Source organism: Balaenoptera ricei, chromosome 19 (assembly GCF_028023285.1).
Source record: "Balaenoptera ricei isolate mBalRic1 chromosome 19, mBalRic1.hap2, whole genome shotgun sequence".
Classification (NCBI taxonomy): Eukaryota; Metazoa; Chordata; class Mammalia; order Artiodactyla; family Balaenopteridae; genus Balaenoptera; species Balaenoptera ricei.
In genome coordinates, this window is record NC_082657.1 from 16019058 (window position 1) to 16035771 (window position 16714).

Below are 16714 nucleotides of genomic sequence, written 5' to 3' on the forward strand. Positions count from 1 at the left end.
CCGCCGTTCTGACCGGAAGTAGCTTTGGAAAGCCGTGTCCTCTGGGAAACTTAGTCCTAGAGGAAGGAGCCCGGGAGGCTAACGAGGTAGGTCTTCCGCCAGACTTCCGGCCGCACCTGCGCTGTTTCACTCGGGTTTGGAGTGACGCCGCAACCACCCAGTTTGCGTGGCTCACACCCGGGTTTGGGGTCTGAATTCGGAACCTCAGATTTCTCTGAGGACGGATTTCAAGCCTGACACGGTGGCTGTCCCCACCCTCCCAATGTGCACGTTCGCGGGCAGCTGGCTTAAGAGAACTGTTGTCTGGTGCGGAGAGATCCAGCCTCTGGATGGTTCTCTCCGCGGTTGCGATGCGAGATGTATTTTCTGTGAGTCCGTTACGTACGCGTCTCATCGAGAGGCAGATGATTATGTGACAGCGACTGTGAGGGTGTCATGCGTGAGGAACTCTGTATGTGGAAGTGGATGTGCTACATATTCGTGTAGGTTCAAGCAGTGAGCTTGGCCACGTGCAGTGATTGTGAGGTGGCATAATGTGATGTGACTTAACCAGTGAGTGGTGCTTTGAGACCGTGTGATTGATTACGCATGCTTGCGGGTGGCGCGGCCAGCTCTGCTGGCAGTGACCTCACAACATTCGGTGGAAGGCTGTCTGTGCTGGGTCCACCTATGACTACCGGGAGGGTTTGGGTGTGGCGAGTGTCCGCAGGTAAATTTCACCAGCGAAGGGAGGAAGCTGGTCTGTTGAAACTAGGAGGGACCCAGTGGATGAATCAGATCCCTGGGGCAGGCGAGCTGGTCCTGAGCCGTTCGTGTGTGTGTGTGTGTGTGTGTGTGTGTGTGTGTGTGTGTGTGTATGTGAGAGAGAGAGAGAGGTGTGAGGTGACATTGTGTGTCTAAGTGTGTGTGACAGGCTGGAATTAATCCAGAGGGGTGGAAACTAGTACGATTATCTGCGATAAGGGACAAATCTATGGTAAAGATTTTTAATCTTGCTGAGGCCAGAAGCTCCATCTCTTAAGTGTGAGGAAATATAGTACCTGTGAGAACATGTGGTTGTGTTTCTGTGTCTGATTCTCTGTTATGTATATGAGATGGTTTGCACTTGAGCCTATCACTGGGAGAGGGTGTTGAGTGAAATATATGAAGTATGTGAAAGTGGTTTGTGACTGTACCCAAGTCTCTGCATATGGCAGTAAAAGGGCTGGTGATTATAACGTTGTGACTTTGATGTTTTGAGTATGATTGAGCGGGAGGTCATGCAAGAGATTTGGTAAAGGTGTTTTTGTGTGTGTTAGAATGCAACTTATGCAAGTTAAGATCTGGATGGAAGACAGTGTGTGGTTGTGATCTGAATTTAGTAACTGAGAGACTGCAATATTATGTGTGTGAGATTGAGTATGAGGTGATACCTACTCTGAACCTCACTTATCTCTAAAAAGATAATAATGGCTAAGCTTCCTGAAGCATCAGAGTTACTTGAAAATTTAAATTTCCAATGGAAATTGTTTTAAATCTAAGAAGAATTAAAACATGACTTTAAAAATATGAAATAATTTATTGTGATGAAGAATGCAAAATGACCATGAAAGGTTTTTTGGTTGGTTGTTTTTTAATTTCTGTTATGTGGTTACTGGGAGTATGGCTGATATTCTTTGGTGGAAGTGAAATAGATGGGAAGTCTACTAAATTCTTAACTTGATCTGTATAAGTGGAAGAGTTCTAGGTCAAGAGTACAAAAGCTTAACTTGAATAATAAAAACAGAGAGTCATGGCCGCTCAATTCCCAGACTTGACCCAGTGTGCTAACTTAGAACCCCTTTAATGAGAGACGCTGCTACATTGCCAAAAATGTATACTGTTAATTTTTCCTGGTAAGGATAACTGTATGTTGAGGAAAAGGAAAATAATCAGACCTTTCAGGGATTACTGGACGATGGCTCTGAATTGACAATAATTTCAGGAGACCCAAAACATCATTGTTGTCTACCAGTCAGAGTAGGCGCTTATGGAAATCAGGTGATCAATGAAGTTTTAGCTCAAATCCATCTCACAGTGGACCCTGAACCCATCCTGTGGTTTTCCCCCCAAGTTCTGGAATGGATAATTGAGATAGACATACTCAGGAACTGTAAGAATCCCCTCACTGGCTCTCTGCCCTGTTGAGTGAGGGCTGTTATGGTGGGAAAGGACAAGTGGAAGCTACCAGAATTGCCTCTACCTAGAAAAATAGTAAACCAAAAGAAACACTGCATTGCAGAGATTAGTGCCACTATTAAGGGCTTGAAAGATGCAAGGGTGGTGACTCCCACCACATCCACATTAAACTTGCTTATTTGGCCTGTGCAGAAGACAGATAGATACTGGAGAATGACAATGGATTATCATAAGCTAAACAAGGTAGTGACTCCAATTGCAGCCGCTGTACCAAATGTGGTTTCATTCCTTGAGGGAATTAGCACATTCCCTGGTACCTGGTATGCAACCATTGATCTGGCAATTTTTTTTCCCTCTCCATCCCTGTTAATAAAGACAACTAGAAGCAGTTTGCTTTCAGCTGGCAAGGCCAGCATTACATCTTCAGTGTTCTACCTCAGGGCTATATCAACTCTCCAGCCCTATGTCGTAATTTAGTTCATAGGGATCTTGATTACCTTTCCCTTCCACAAGATGTCACACTGGTCCATTTCTTTGATGGCAATATGCTGATTGGACCTAGTAGCAAGAAGTGGCAACTACTCCAGACTTAACTGGTAAGACATTTATTTGTGTGTCAGAGGGTAGAAAATAAATCCAACAAAAACTCAGGGGCCTTCTACCTCAGTGAAATTCCTAGGGACCCAGTGGTGTGGGGCATGTCAGATATCCCTTCTAAGGTGAAGGATAAGTTGTTCTTATCCTTATCTGGCTCCTCCCATAACCAAAAAAGAGGCACAAACCCTAGAAAGCCTCTGGATTTTGGAGGCAACATATTCCTCATTTGGATGTGTAACTTCCATCCCTTTACTGAGTGACCTGAAAAGTTGCTAGTTTTGAGTAGGGCCCAGAACAAGAGAAGGCTCTGGGACTCTGCAACAGGTCCAGACTACTGTGCAAGCTGCTCTGCCACTTGGGCCATATACCCCAGCAGACCCAATGGTGCTTGAGGTATCAGTAGCAGATAGGGATGCTGTCTGGGGCCTTTGGCAGGACCCTATAGGTGAATCACAGCATAGGGCCTTAGGGTTTTGAATCAAAGCCCTGCCATCCTCTGCAATTAACTACTCTCCTTTGGCAAAATAGCTTTTGGCCTGTTACTGGGCCTTAGTAGCAACTGAACACTTAACCATGGGCCACCAAGTTAACACGCGATCTGAGCTGCCCATCATGAACTGGTTGTAATCTGACCCACCAAGCCATTAAGTTGGGTGTGCACAGCAGCAATCCATCATGAAATGAAAGTGGTATGTTGGTCGGGCCAAGCACACCCTGACAGCACATGTAATCCTCCTGTTGGGCAGAATTTCGAGCAGTGCACCTGGTTACTTATTTTTCTTGGAAGGAGAAATGGCCAGATGTGCGATTATATATGGATTCATGGGCTGTGGCCAATGATTTGGCTGGATGGTCAGGGACTTGGAAGGAACATGATTGGGAAATTGGTGACAAGGAAGTCTGGGAAAGAGGTATGGACCTCTCTGAATGGGAAAAAATGAAGATATTTGTGTCCCATGTGAATGCTCACCAGAGAGTAACCTCAGCAGAGGAGGATTTCAATAAAGTGGATAGAATGACCCATTTTGTAGATACCAGTTTCTTTCCTCAGTCATCCTTGTCATCACCCAATGGGCTCATGAACAAAGTGGCCATGGTGGCAGTGATGGAGGTTATGCATGGTCTTCCATTCACCAAGGCTGACCTGCCTATAGCCACTGCCGACTGCCCAATCAGCAGAAGAGACCAACACTGAGTCCCCAATATGGCACCATTCCCTGGTGGCTGGTTGATTACACTAGACTGTTTCCATCATGGAAGGGGCAGCATTTTGTTCTTACTGGAAGAGACACTCTGGATACAGACTTGCCTCTATTGCACATAATGCTTCTGCCAAAACTACCATCTGTGGACTTGCAGAATGCCTTATCCACTGTCACGGTATTCCACACAGCATTGCTTCTGATCAAGAAACTCATGTCACAACAAATAAGTGCAGCAATGGTACCATCCCCATGGAATTCACTGGTATTACCATGTTCCCCACCATCTTTAAGCAGCTGGCTTGAAAGAACAATGGAATGATGTTTTGAAGACTCAGTTACAATGCCAGCTAGGTGGCAGTATCTTGCAGGGCTGAGGCAAGGTTCTCCTGAAGGCTGTATATGCTATGGATCAGTGTCCAATATTTGGTGCTGTTTCTCCCATGGCCAGTATTCACAAGGCCAGGAATCAAGTAATGGGAGTGATACCACTCACTCTTACCCCTAGTAACCCAAAAGTAAAATTTTTGCTTTCTGTCCCCACAACTTGTGTTCTGCTGCCCAGAGGTCTTAGTTCCAAATGGAGGGATGCTTCCACCAGGAAACACAATGATTCCATTGAACTGGAAGTTAAAGACTGCTACCCAGCCATTTTGGGCTCCTTAACCCTCTGAATCAACAGGCAAATAAGGGAGTTACTGTGTTGGCTGGGGTGGTTGATCTTGACTACGAAGAGGAAGTTGGATTGCTACTCCACAAGGGAGGTAAGGAAAAGTATGTCTCAAGTACAGGGGAGCCTTTCCAGTATCTCTTAGTATTAACAGGCCCTGTGATTAAAGTGAATGGAAAACTACAACACCATTCAGGCAGGACGACTGACGGGCCACATTCTTCAAGAATGAATATTTGGGTCACTCCACCAAGTAAAGAACCATGACAGGCTGAGGTGCTTGCTGAGGGCAAAGGGAATATGGAACGGGTAGGGGAAGAAGGTAGTTATAAATGCCAACTACAACTGTGTGATCAGTTTCAGAAATGAGGACAGTAGTTGTCATCAGGATTTCTTCCTTATTTTGTTGTATTTGTGTATGTGTGTAGAGTAGGTATCTTTGTTTTCTTCCCTTTTTTATCCCTTTATCATTGTAACATAAGATGTACTGACCTTTTATCATTGTATTTAAGTATTATTAACTTTACATCATAATATTTAAATTATGAGGTATCAAAGAGAAGAGTAAATATCAACCAAGGACTTTGCAGCCTCTTCTGGGCAGAGGATTAATGTGTTTTTTGGTTATCTGCAAGATATTTCTATGATATTAGGTGGAAGAATGACCTTGTTATTGTCTTTATTCGGAGATTAAATATGGCTTAAGGAGATGCATATACGTGCCAGGTTGTCACGGGGTAGATTTATGATGGCTAATTTTATGTATCAGTTTGGCTGGGCACAATGCCCAGATATTCGGTCAAACATCATTCTGGATATTTCTGTGAAGATGTTTTTTAGATGAGATTAACATTTAAATCAGTGAACTTTGAGTAGAGCAATTACCCTCCATAATGTGGGTGGGCCTCATCCAATTAGTTGAAGGTCTCAACAGAACAAAGACTGACCTCTCCCAAAGCAACAAGGAACTCTGCCAGCAGACAGCTTTCAGATTTGAACTGCAGTTGTTCCCTGGGTGTTCAACCTGCTGGCCTGGCCTGCAGATTTTGGATTTAACAAGCCTCCACAATCTCATGAGCTGATTCCTTAAAATCTCTCTCTCTCACAACCTTATGAGCCAATTCCTTAAAATCTCTCTTAATCCCCCCACACACACACAAACACACACGCGCGTGCACACACACGCACATACACACACATCTTGTTGGTTCGGTTTCTCTGGAGAACCCTAATACACTAGTCTAAGTATTTTACATATTGTCTCATTTAATCCTCATGAGAGCCCTCTAAGGGAGGTATCCTTATCATTCCCAGTAAACCGATTTGTCAAGTGAGGCACCAAGAGCTGAAATAACTTGTGAAACGTCAGAGTTCCTGAGAGATAGAAGCAGAATTTAAATTCCAAAGCCCTCAGCCTTTAACTGTTTAACTACTAGATTCTACCATTTTCCAACTCTATATCTTCTGCTCTGTATCCTGATTCCATTTCCTAATTATTGTGAATTCACAGGAATTCTGGGTATAAATGAATTTTTTCTAGTCAAGTTTATAGTTTTGAATCTCTTGATATTGGGTCCAAAAGGAAACTAATGGAGCAAGGTGGTTTTCTCACAGGATACAAGGAATTATGGCTAATATTTCAGAAGTGAGATAAATCCCCCATCAAGAAAACAAAAAACAACGCAGCAAGACCAAGCTGTGAGCCTCTTAGCTCTTCTTCTCTAGGCAGAACGCCCACAGCCATGCTTAGAAACCACGTTTGTTGGAAGGAAATATAAATCATTCATATTCGACTGTGTTTAGAATACGCTGAGCTGTAAATCTAACCTAAAGACTTACAACAGTGAGTTTTTTTCACCTATTTTTGAAGAAGTTCCCTTTAACAAAATTCCTTAAAGCATATATTCTAAAATCAATACATTGTTCTTATAAAGAAATTATACTTAAGTTTAAATTTATGTAAGTTATCTCATTGTGAGGAAGTTCTGGAATTTATTAAACTAGTATATCCTTGCTGAACTCAGAAAGCTGAGCCATGGGAGAGAAATTCCTTGTATATGCTGCCTAGCTCTTGTGTCTGGTCCACCCTCCCTTTTTTCCCAGGGTCATGTGGGATTAGGCTTTGTAGAGTTGGAGTGTTTTTGTCATTTGCAGGACTGTTGCTTCTGAAGATGTCCATCAAGTTCTCCCAGGTGGAAAGTAAGTGCCTGAACTCTGCTCAGAGGGATGTAACCACAAGGATGTGATGTTGGAGTCTGGTTTTGCCAGTTTAGAGTATTTCCCCTGATTGTTTATAATCTGCCTGCTGGAAGTATTCTCCTTCTGGAGGAAATCTCTGGAGAGCCTTTGAAGAACTGATCTGACATTTGTATAACTGGAAAGAAATAACTGCATTTTGTTTTTACTGAGGCTTCATTTTCTTGACACCTAAGGTGACCTTATCTTCCTCTGGCCCTTCTCTTCCTCTTCCTTGATTGACATCACCACCACAGACCCAAGTCCCACACCTTTTTCTATATATAGCACTTTATATCGCTAAGCCAGATGTGATTTCCTCATTGGAAAAAAGGAGATAGCCCTGAATGGTAGAGAAAGCAGTGAGTAAACCAGCTCCAGAAAGAGAGATGCCATTGCAGGTAAAAGTTCAGCTGATGTGAAGAATCAGAACTTTAAGCTGAATCAAATGTTGAATTCCTAATTCCCAGTACTTTAGAAAGTGACTGTATTTGGAGATAGGGCCTTTAAGGAGGTAATTAAGTTAAAATGAGGCTGATAGGGTAGGCCCTAATCCAATCTAGCTAGTGTCCTTATAAGAGGAGACTAGGACATATAGAGAGACACACCACGGATGGGTGTGTAGGAGAAAAGGCCATATGAGGACACAGCGAGAAGGTAGCCATCTGCAAGCCAAGAAGAGACCTCAGGAGAAACCAGAGCTGCCAACTTGTTGATCTTGGCCCTCCATCCTCCAGAACTGTGAGAAAATTAATTTCCGTTGTTTAAGCTACGCAGTCTGTGTTATTCTGTTTATGGCAGTCCTCTTAAACTAATACAGGAGTATTAGCCCTTTATTTGTGATAAAGATATTTATTTGTAAGTTGTCTTTTGATTTTATGTGTTTTTAATTGTAGTCAAATCTTTGAATATTACAAAATTTTCAATATTTTCTTTTACTGCATCTATTTTCTGAGTCATAATGAGAAAGTTCTTCCTTACCCGGAGGTTAAACTGGAGTTCATCGATGCTTTCTTCTAGGACCTATATGGTTTCATATCTTTATGTTTACCTCCCTGATCTATTTAGAGTTTATTCTTGTGACAGGATGTGAGGTATGGATATAATTTTATTTTTTTCCAAATTGCAAACTGCTTGTCCCAGCTATGTACTTATATTTTAACTTTTTATTTTGAGATCATTGTAGATTTATATGCAGTTGTAAGAAATAATATAGAGAGATCCCACATAAACATCACCCAGTTTCCCTCAATGTTAACTTCTTGTAAAAAAAAAAATCATGACCAGGATATTTATATTGATATAATACACAGTACTTCTTCACATTTTGCCAGTTTTACATGCACTCGTTTGTATCTGTGTTTCTGTGTATATTTGGTTCTATGCAATTTTATCACATATGTAGAGTCATGCTATTATAGATACTATATTGAGTAAAAGAGGCCAGACACAAAAGAACCTACTGTATGATTCCACTTATACAAAGTTCAAAAACCAGACAAAACGAATCTACTGTGATAGACATCAAAATAATGTTAACTTTGAGGTATACTGATTGGGAAGAGACATGAAGGGAGCCTTCTGGGATGTTGAAAAGTTTCTTTATCTTTATCAAATGGTGGTTGTATGGGCTTATAAAACAAATCACCAGGCTAGGATTTTAAGGTCTGGGCTCTATATTGTGCAAAAGTCTTATTAAAAACAAAGGAAAAGAAATCATTCCTGGGACTACCCTGGTGGTCCAGTGGTTAAGAATCCTCCTTCCAATGCAGGGTATGCAGGTTCGATCCCTGGTTGGGGATCCCTGGTCAATCCCACACGCTGTGGGGCAACCAAGCGTGTGTGCCACAAATACTGAGCCTGCCTGCCACAACTAGAGACCCCGCACGCTACTACTGAGCCCACATGCTCTGGAGCCCACACACCACAACTAGAGCACCCGTGCACCGCACCTACTGAGCGCCACAACTAGAGAGAAGACTGCACACTGCAACGAAGAGCCCACGAACCACAATGAAAGATCCTGAGGGCCACAACTAAGACTTGAAACAACCAAAAATTTAAACATTTTTTAAATTAAAAAAAAAAGAAATCATTCCTGTTCAATAAATGGCAGATCTATGTTTTGAATCCACATTTCTTTAACTACAAAACCAGTTCCCTTTCAATTCTGCCTTTTGTCCAGAAGCCCAGATTTCATTACATTGAGTGAAACCTGAGCATGCATAATTCATTTAAACAAACAATTTCCACCAGATTGGTAGATTTAAAAGACTGACGATGCCCTATATTAGTAGACCAGACACTCTCATACTGTGTTGTATATTGGTGAAAATTTAAGCAGGACAATTGATAAAGATGTATAAGCAGGTTTTAACTATGAAAGCCTCATTGTCAATAATATTTCTGAGACTGTCAAAAAGATATAATTACACATGTGCACAAAAAGGAGTGTGCAGTAAAACACTGTACAATAATGAGGAAAAGCTGGAAAGAACTTAAATATCCTACAATAGGGAAACAGTTTAAAAAATTATAGTATATCCAAACAGTGTACTCAAAAAATTATGACCGTTTGTCATTTGATGACATGAAAAGTTGTTCACTATATTAGGTTAGATGAAGAAGATAGATGACAAAACAGTATTACAGTATAATTCTGTTTTGAATTTCAAAATCCTATATGGCTATATCCATGTGTTAATTCACAGAGAAATAGGTGAGATGATTTGGAAAAAATAAGCTGTTTCTAGATGAGCTTTACTTTAAGCTTTTCTGTATTCTTCAAATTTCTGAATTAAGAATCTACTAATTTTATAATCAGAAAAAAATAATAGAGCTAATCCCTCCCTCTTTGAGAACAAAAGAAATGATAGGAGATATGAATATAATACATGGAGTGTATTGTTGTAGTGGTTTGAATTCTGTCTTAAGAAGCCTGAACTTTCTTCATAGACATGAAGCATTTCAAATGAGTGACTCAAATGCCACCTTAAAGGTCCTAAATCTTGACTCCTAAGATTTTATACACAACGAATTCCTCTTACTGGTTGCCCCTCACCTAGGCTCAGATTTGCTGGCCGACCTCTCCACTAGCCTTAGAAACTAACAAGGAAACCACATTTGCCTTGGAAATCAATTAATTAATAATAAAACCTGCGGGGCTTCCCTGGTGGCGCAGTGGTTAAGAATCTGCCTGCCAATGCAGGAGACACGGGTTCAAGCCCTGGTCTGTGAAGATCCCACGTGCCGCGGAGCAACTAAGCCGGTGAGCCACAACTGCTGAGCCTGCGCATCTGGAGCTTGTGCTCCGCAACGGGAGAGGCCGCGACAGTGAGAGGCCCGCGCATCGTGATGAAGAGTGGCCCCCGCTCGCCGCAACTGGAGAAAGCCCTCGCACAGAAACGAAGACCCAACACAGCCAAAAAATAAATAAATAAAAAATAAAGTAAATAAATAAATAAATAAATAAATAAATAAAAATAATAAAACCTGCACATAGGAGAAGAAATGGGATTTAGGCCTGATGTGGTTAATTCAGACCATTCCCTTTGTCATCAGGCAGAAAAGGAAGTTGAAAAAGTAACCTGAAGTATTAGGAGGATGACACTTTTGAAACAACACAGCAGAGATGCCCATTTCCATCTCCAGGAATCATACCAATCCTTCAAATAGCTAAGCACCCTAAAGAGTCACATTCCCCAATGAGTCACAGTGATGAAAGTTACTAGATGGCTCCAGAATGCAGATTCTGAATTGGAAAATGGAAAAGAGATATTGTAATCAGGGAGACCCAGTTTATTAGTTAAATAAATGTACATTGGTCCTATATCACACCTATATTGAACAAATTCTTCCGAGTGGGGTGAGTCACCTATACACACTCAGCAGAAGTCAATGCCACATTCTTGAGTCTACATACCCCTGAAATGACAGGAACCCATGTTCCCCTTAAGGTCCTGGAAGGGAATGTAAAGTTGGTGAAGACGTGGGAGTTGGACAGGAAGAAGAAGGAGTTGCTCGGGAAAGTTATTGGTTAAATAAATTATAAAATAACCATGTAATAGAACACTTAGATACACAAATGCAAAGTTGTAGAAAATTTAGGATATGGAATCTTTTCAAGGTATAACATCAGTAGAGAAATCACTTAACAAAGCAGGTTGACCAATACAATTATATCAGTATAGGGTGATAGAAAATGTCTAGAAGTTTAAACAGCAGTTTCAGTTATATATTGCTATGTAACCGCCCCCAAAAGTTTGTGGCTTAAAACAAAACCATTAATTAGCTCATCATTCCGGGGGTTGGCAATTCGGGCTTGGCTTGGCTGAGTGGTGCTTCTGCTGATCTCACTCATGTGACAGCAGCCAGCTGGTGGCTTGGTGGGGGCTGGATGGACCAAAACGGTCTCACTGAAACATCTGGTAGTTGTTGCTGTTAGCTTGGCCTCTGTCTCCAAGTGATCTTTTGTCTTCAAGCAAGCTAGTCTTAGCCTTTAGTACCTCGTGGTCTCAAGGCAAGAAGAGGGAAAGAGCAAAAGCTGCAAGACCTCCTAAGGCTTTATCTTGAAAGTCTCACTTCCACCACATTTTATTAGTCAAAGTACATCACAAGGCCCTGCCTAATTGTAACCTAACCATTTCAGGAGGAGAGCAAATACTTTCCTTTTCTGAAAAACTAAAACAAAGAGAATAACAGCAACAACAACAAAATCCCTGACCTTGAGCTTGGTTTTTCAGATATGCTCTGTAACGTTTTCCTTTCCCCAGGGCTCTTCTTTCAGAGAGCTGCACTGCAGGGGAAGGGTGAAGAGAAGGGGAGTAAGGACTCATGAGACACCAGACCTTTCTTAGAGCATGAACTGGCTAAACTGGAAGAAATTCTTCAACACCACCCAAGCTCAGTCATCTACCACACACATACTCAGATGGAAGTAAAGGGGAGATGGGAGTACTACTGACCTTTCTTAGTATCGAAGGGAAAGGCCAGGGTCACTGATAACCAGAGCTGAAACTTTCTCTAAGTTCACAGCAAGTTTCCTGGGGAGACAGCTTTGGAAATGATGTGGTTTTGAAACATGGAACTTGACCTCAGCTCCCAAAGGAGATCCTCTGAGGAAGGAATCCTACTCCTAGGCTCTCTACAGGTCTTCCTAGGACTCTGTCTAAGGGACACTCCCAGCCCCAAAACTCATTCCAAAAACAGGTTTGTGCTTTCTTGCTTGCATATAACCTTTATCCCACCACTCAAATATCTGACTCCCCGTTTGGTGGCCATTTCTCTGCAGCTGGTGTCCTGGCTATAAAGTGGGAGAAAAGAGAAAGCAGTGATAAAAGGATACAGATACTAAGAAACAAGAGAACCTAAAATTGGCCCCTAGGCGGGCAACACTCACTCCACTGATACCCACTTGTGTGTTAAGCACTGGAGTCTGGGCACTGGAGGTGGAGGTGCTGACAAAAGCAGCTCAGGCCGTGCTTCAGTGCAACACCGGTTAATACAGGCATCGTCGTCTTGACAGGCACAGATACACTCTCAGGGAGATCTTCAACAGATTGCCTCAGTCCCGACGTTAAACCAGAACCGCAGAAATGAAGCTCTACCCCGTGACACAACCAAACTCCCACCCGGTCACAGAATTAAAAGCCTCTTCCACCACACTAGGTAACAACAGCATCGTCTTCTGAAGGGTGGTCTCAAGCCCCACAGTGTCACCTACCTCAACATCACAGCCGATCACGGTCACCCAAAGGGTCCCGCATCTTGCACCAGTCACGGCCTCATCACCGCACACACACCCCGCCTCGTTACTGCCACAAACGCTCACACACTCTTATACACGCCTACACAGGCCTGAGCTCCAGGCTCCACACACCCTGTGTGCGCCAGAGGGTGGGGGCTTCCTCACCGTGAGTGCCCGCCGTGCCCAGACTCAGGTTACCACTCGGAGCGCGACAACCGAGAGGACCTCAGAGGGGAATCAGAGATGAACCAAAGATCAAAATTCTTTTCAAAAGCAGCCCAGGGGCTGTGGGAAATGTAGTTCAAGGCCGCAAAAACCCGGATGTCGAGAAGGCGCGCCTAGGACGCGGCGGCGAAGAAGGAGCCGCGGAGACTCTTGGGAGGTAGAGCCCGCGCCGGAGTGCGCAAGCGCAGATGGCTGGCCAGTAGTCGAAGGTGAGGCTGGTGGGTCCTGCTGGCGCTGGGCAGGCTGGTGATTGTGGTACCCGGTGGGGATTGCTGAGCAGGGAGGTGGGAACCAGCACTGGGAAAAGCGACGAAAGGAGAGAGAACCTGGGCTGAGAGAAGGCCGGGGAAGAAAGCGAGAGTCCGGGCCCTAGAGAAAGCGAGGAGGGAAGCGAGAACCTAGGCAGGGGAAGGATTTGGGAGCCAGGGCTGGGAACGCCGAGAAGGGAACAGGGAGCCCGAGGCGGGTGTGAGCTCGGCCTGGCACACACAGGCGTTCTGTTTGGGTAGCTTTTTGTGCCTGGTCTTGTGTGTGTGTGTGTGTGTGTGTGTGTGGAACGTGTGTTATTCTGTGTAACATTATGGAACCTATTGTTTATGAAAGTGAGAGGGTCTCTGCGTGTGTCTAATTTTTAAATTAGGTGCGAGTAGATTTGTGTTTGAGACTGTATGCGACTTTGGAGAGGCAACAGTAAGGGGTTTGTGAGTAAAATTTTGCAGCTTTCTGTAGAATTATGTAATGGGCTCTGAGAGATGCATGAATTGTGTCTATGGGATTGGGATTGTGTAGTGGATGATATAACTGTGACTATGTCCAATTTTGAAGTATTTGTGCACACAAGTAATTGCACAATTCACGGTGACTAGGAATGTGTCTGGCTCGTTGTGTGACTGAGATGGAGCGTTTGAGAAAGTAGATGCAAGACTAGTTAAGTACTATGTATTGTTTAGATTGTCTGAATATTGTCCATTTTATATGCCTATAGAATTTGACTCTGGCAATTAGACAAGTAAAAAAAATAGAGATTTTAAAAACGGAGAGGAGGAGGTAAAATTAAAATAATTTTCAGATGGAACAATTGTATATTGCGAAACCCCATATTGACTAATGACCAGTATGTTGACATAAGTAGAACATCATTAGGAATACACAAAAAACTCTCTCCCATAACTGCTACTCTCAGAATTTCTATTTGGGTGAATTCCTGGACAATAAAGTTTCAATAATTTCTTCAGTCATTGTGAAGATAAAAAATCGAACATTTAAACACAAGATCAGTCTCATTTAGCTGAATAAAGTGTTCACTGTAGAAATCAATACTTCTAAATTGTTTTTTTAATTTTATTTTATTTATTGTTTAAAATAAATTTATTTATTTATTTTTAGCTGCATTGGGTCTTCGTTGCTGTGTGTGGGCTTTCTCTAGTTGCGGCAAGCGGGGGCTACTCTTCGTTGCGGTGCGCGGGCTTCTCATTGCGGTGGCTTCTCTTTGTTGCAGAGCATGGGCTCTAGGCACACGGGCATCAGTAGCTTTGGCATGCGGGCTCAGAAGTTGTGGCGCACAGGCTCAGTGGTGGCGCTAGAGCTTAGTAGCTCTGCGGCATGTGGGATCTTCCCGGACCAGGGCTCAAACCTGTGTCCCCTGCATTGGCAGGTGGATTCTTAACCACTGTGCCACCACAGAAGTCCCACTAACTTGTTTTAAAAGCAAAAACTCTCCCTCCTGTTGGAAATGTGCTGTGCTAAAGAAAACATGATCAGTTTCTTCTCTAATTCCTCAACCTCTATTTTGTCCCCTCTTTACTCCCTCTAGGTTGATAGTCCCCAGCTGGAATGGATTGGGAGCTGGAAAAGAGAAGTCAGAAGTCAGGGACAAGAAGAGGCTAAGATGACTGGTACCGTTATAATTTAGTGTAAGTCATATTTACCTTCTGAGAGACCCCACTGCTGGGAACTTCCAAATACAGTTCCCTTTTCATGGGCATGGCCACTTCTCTAGATGCCTCCTCTTGGCATGCAGTGGCCCACCTACTCTGGTAGGTCTTGTTCTCTCCTGTCAGTCCTCTTGGACAGGATCCAAACCAACCTAGGCATGCTCCATCCGTGGGTTCCCCATCTGGAGCTCAGGTGATAATTAGCCACTTTAGTCACCACCACCCTGCCCCCCCCCCCTGCCGCCCAAATCCTGGAAACATGTACATTTCCCCACCAAATTCTCTCACCACTTTGATTTATAGTGGCATCAGGGTCTGAGGAGCCCCTTGTTTATTATAAGGGAGTGAGAAGCACCTACTTTTCTTCCCCCTAGAAAACTATGTTCTAAAAATAATTTGCTCTCTTAAAGAGACATTCCCTTTTCTCAGCCTCTCGAAGTAGGAGGTAAATTAATGGTAGCAAAACTTTACAGTCAGCTGCTTTACAAGACTTTATCTTAGAATGAGGGACAATTGAAAGATTGTTTTGCCTACCATCTTTGGGACATCTGCTGAGTCTGAGGCAGAAAAATTTCTAAGTTACCATCCTGTTCAAAACAATGACAACAGTTAGAAAACTCAGGTTTGCTGGAAAAGACATTAACAAATCAATAGGTTTCATATATGTGTCTGTGCGTATGTGTATATATGCATCAAAAAACTATGGAAAGTTGCCAGTGGCCATCAAAATATAAGATACAAAAGACAGCATGATGTATAAAAAAAATTTTGATGTTCCTAAGGGACTCAAAAATTAAAGACTTAAATAAAAGGACCAGGGACACATGATAAATTGTCAAAACTCCCTAACATTTCATGGAGTTTCATTGAAATTTCAGTAAAATTTTTTAACTTTCTGAAGTTCTTAGGAGAAAATGAACAAGACAGAAATTGTTAAAGAAAAATAATGAAGGGGGAAGTAAGCCTACCTGATACTAAAATATGTTTTAAAACTATAATAACTGCAGAGTAATCCTGGTAACTAAATGAACAGATCAGTGGAACTAAATACGAAGTCCAGATACACTCAAATATATAAAGGAAATAAAGTGTATGATAAAGAAAAACTATAACAAATTATTTTAAGTAATTACAGAATTAATTTCCTTCCTTTAAAAAAGATCTAATATCAATCCAGAAAATAAAAATAAGTTAATAGAAAAGTGAAAAAATTGAGACCTTTCACAGACAAGAAACTAAAGATGGATGGCGGTGGTGGCTGTCGTGGGGAGTTGGCTGCCTGGCTTGGCCTGGCTTTTATTTAAAAAACAAACAAAAATTAAGGTGCTTTTTAAACTTGTGAATAGAAGCTTATCTTATCTCATACTAAGAAAAATAAGAACTAGAATCACAGTGTATACCTTGGTAAGCATCAGGAAGTTTGTATCAGTGGTACTCATGAGGGTATGGAGTGACAAGAATTTTCACGTGTTGCTGCTCATGATGTAAATGGTAGAGCCTTAATAGAGAATAGCTTGGAAGTAGTTAATAATAGTAGGCAGTTTAGGAGAGAAAAGATAGTGCTAGAGAGGTGGGGGCTTGCCCAAAATCTAACCCATTGCCCCAGGAGCCTGTATCTCTGGCTTTGGGGATAAAATCATTTTTGTCTAGCTTATTCTCCCCCCGTATTGGTGTGGGGTGTATAGAGTGGACAAGCACCAAAGCAAGGGAAATGGAGTCAATCTTGAGTCAATCTCGTAAGTCATAAGAGAGCTTAAAAGCATGTGTAGTGGCATGTGGCTTCTTTTCATCTTGGTTTTGCCTTCTTAGGAACCGCCCCTTTTCTAAAGAGGAGCCCAAAGGAAGACCGGTCATCTCTTGCAGATCTCAAAACCATGGCTCAGGTGAGGTGATGGTTCCTTTCTCCTTTCTGAAATAGTTTTTTGTTGTTGTTTTTAAGAATATTTGA

At 42.5% G+C, this 16714-nt stretch overlaps 1 protein-coding gene across 3 annotated transcripts in view; it reads left to right on the plus strand.

The window, feature by feature from the left end:
- Window positions 1-12995: 12995 nt before the first annotated feature.
- The window catches only part of ZNF567 (zinc finger protein 567), a 28174-nt gene continuing 24455 nt past the window's right edge, over window positions 12996-16714 (plus strand). The window contains exons 1-3 of one of the 3 annotated variants that reach the window (XM_059906245.1): window positions 12996-13041; window positions 14646-14745; window positions 16576-16649. In XM_059906245.1, coding sequence (XP_059762228.1) covers window positions 16641-16649 — 9 coding nt within the window. In that variant the 5' untranslated portion in view covers window positions 12996-13041; window positions 14646-14745; window positions 16576-16640. The other 2 variants (XM_059906246.1, XM_059906247.1) reach the window with 2 other exon arrangements.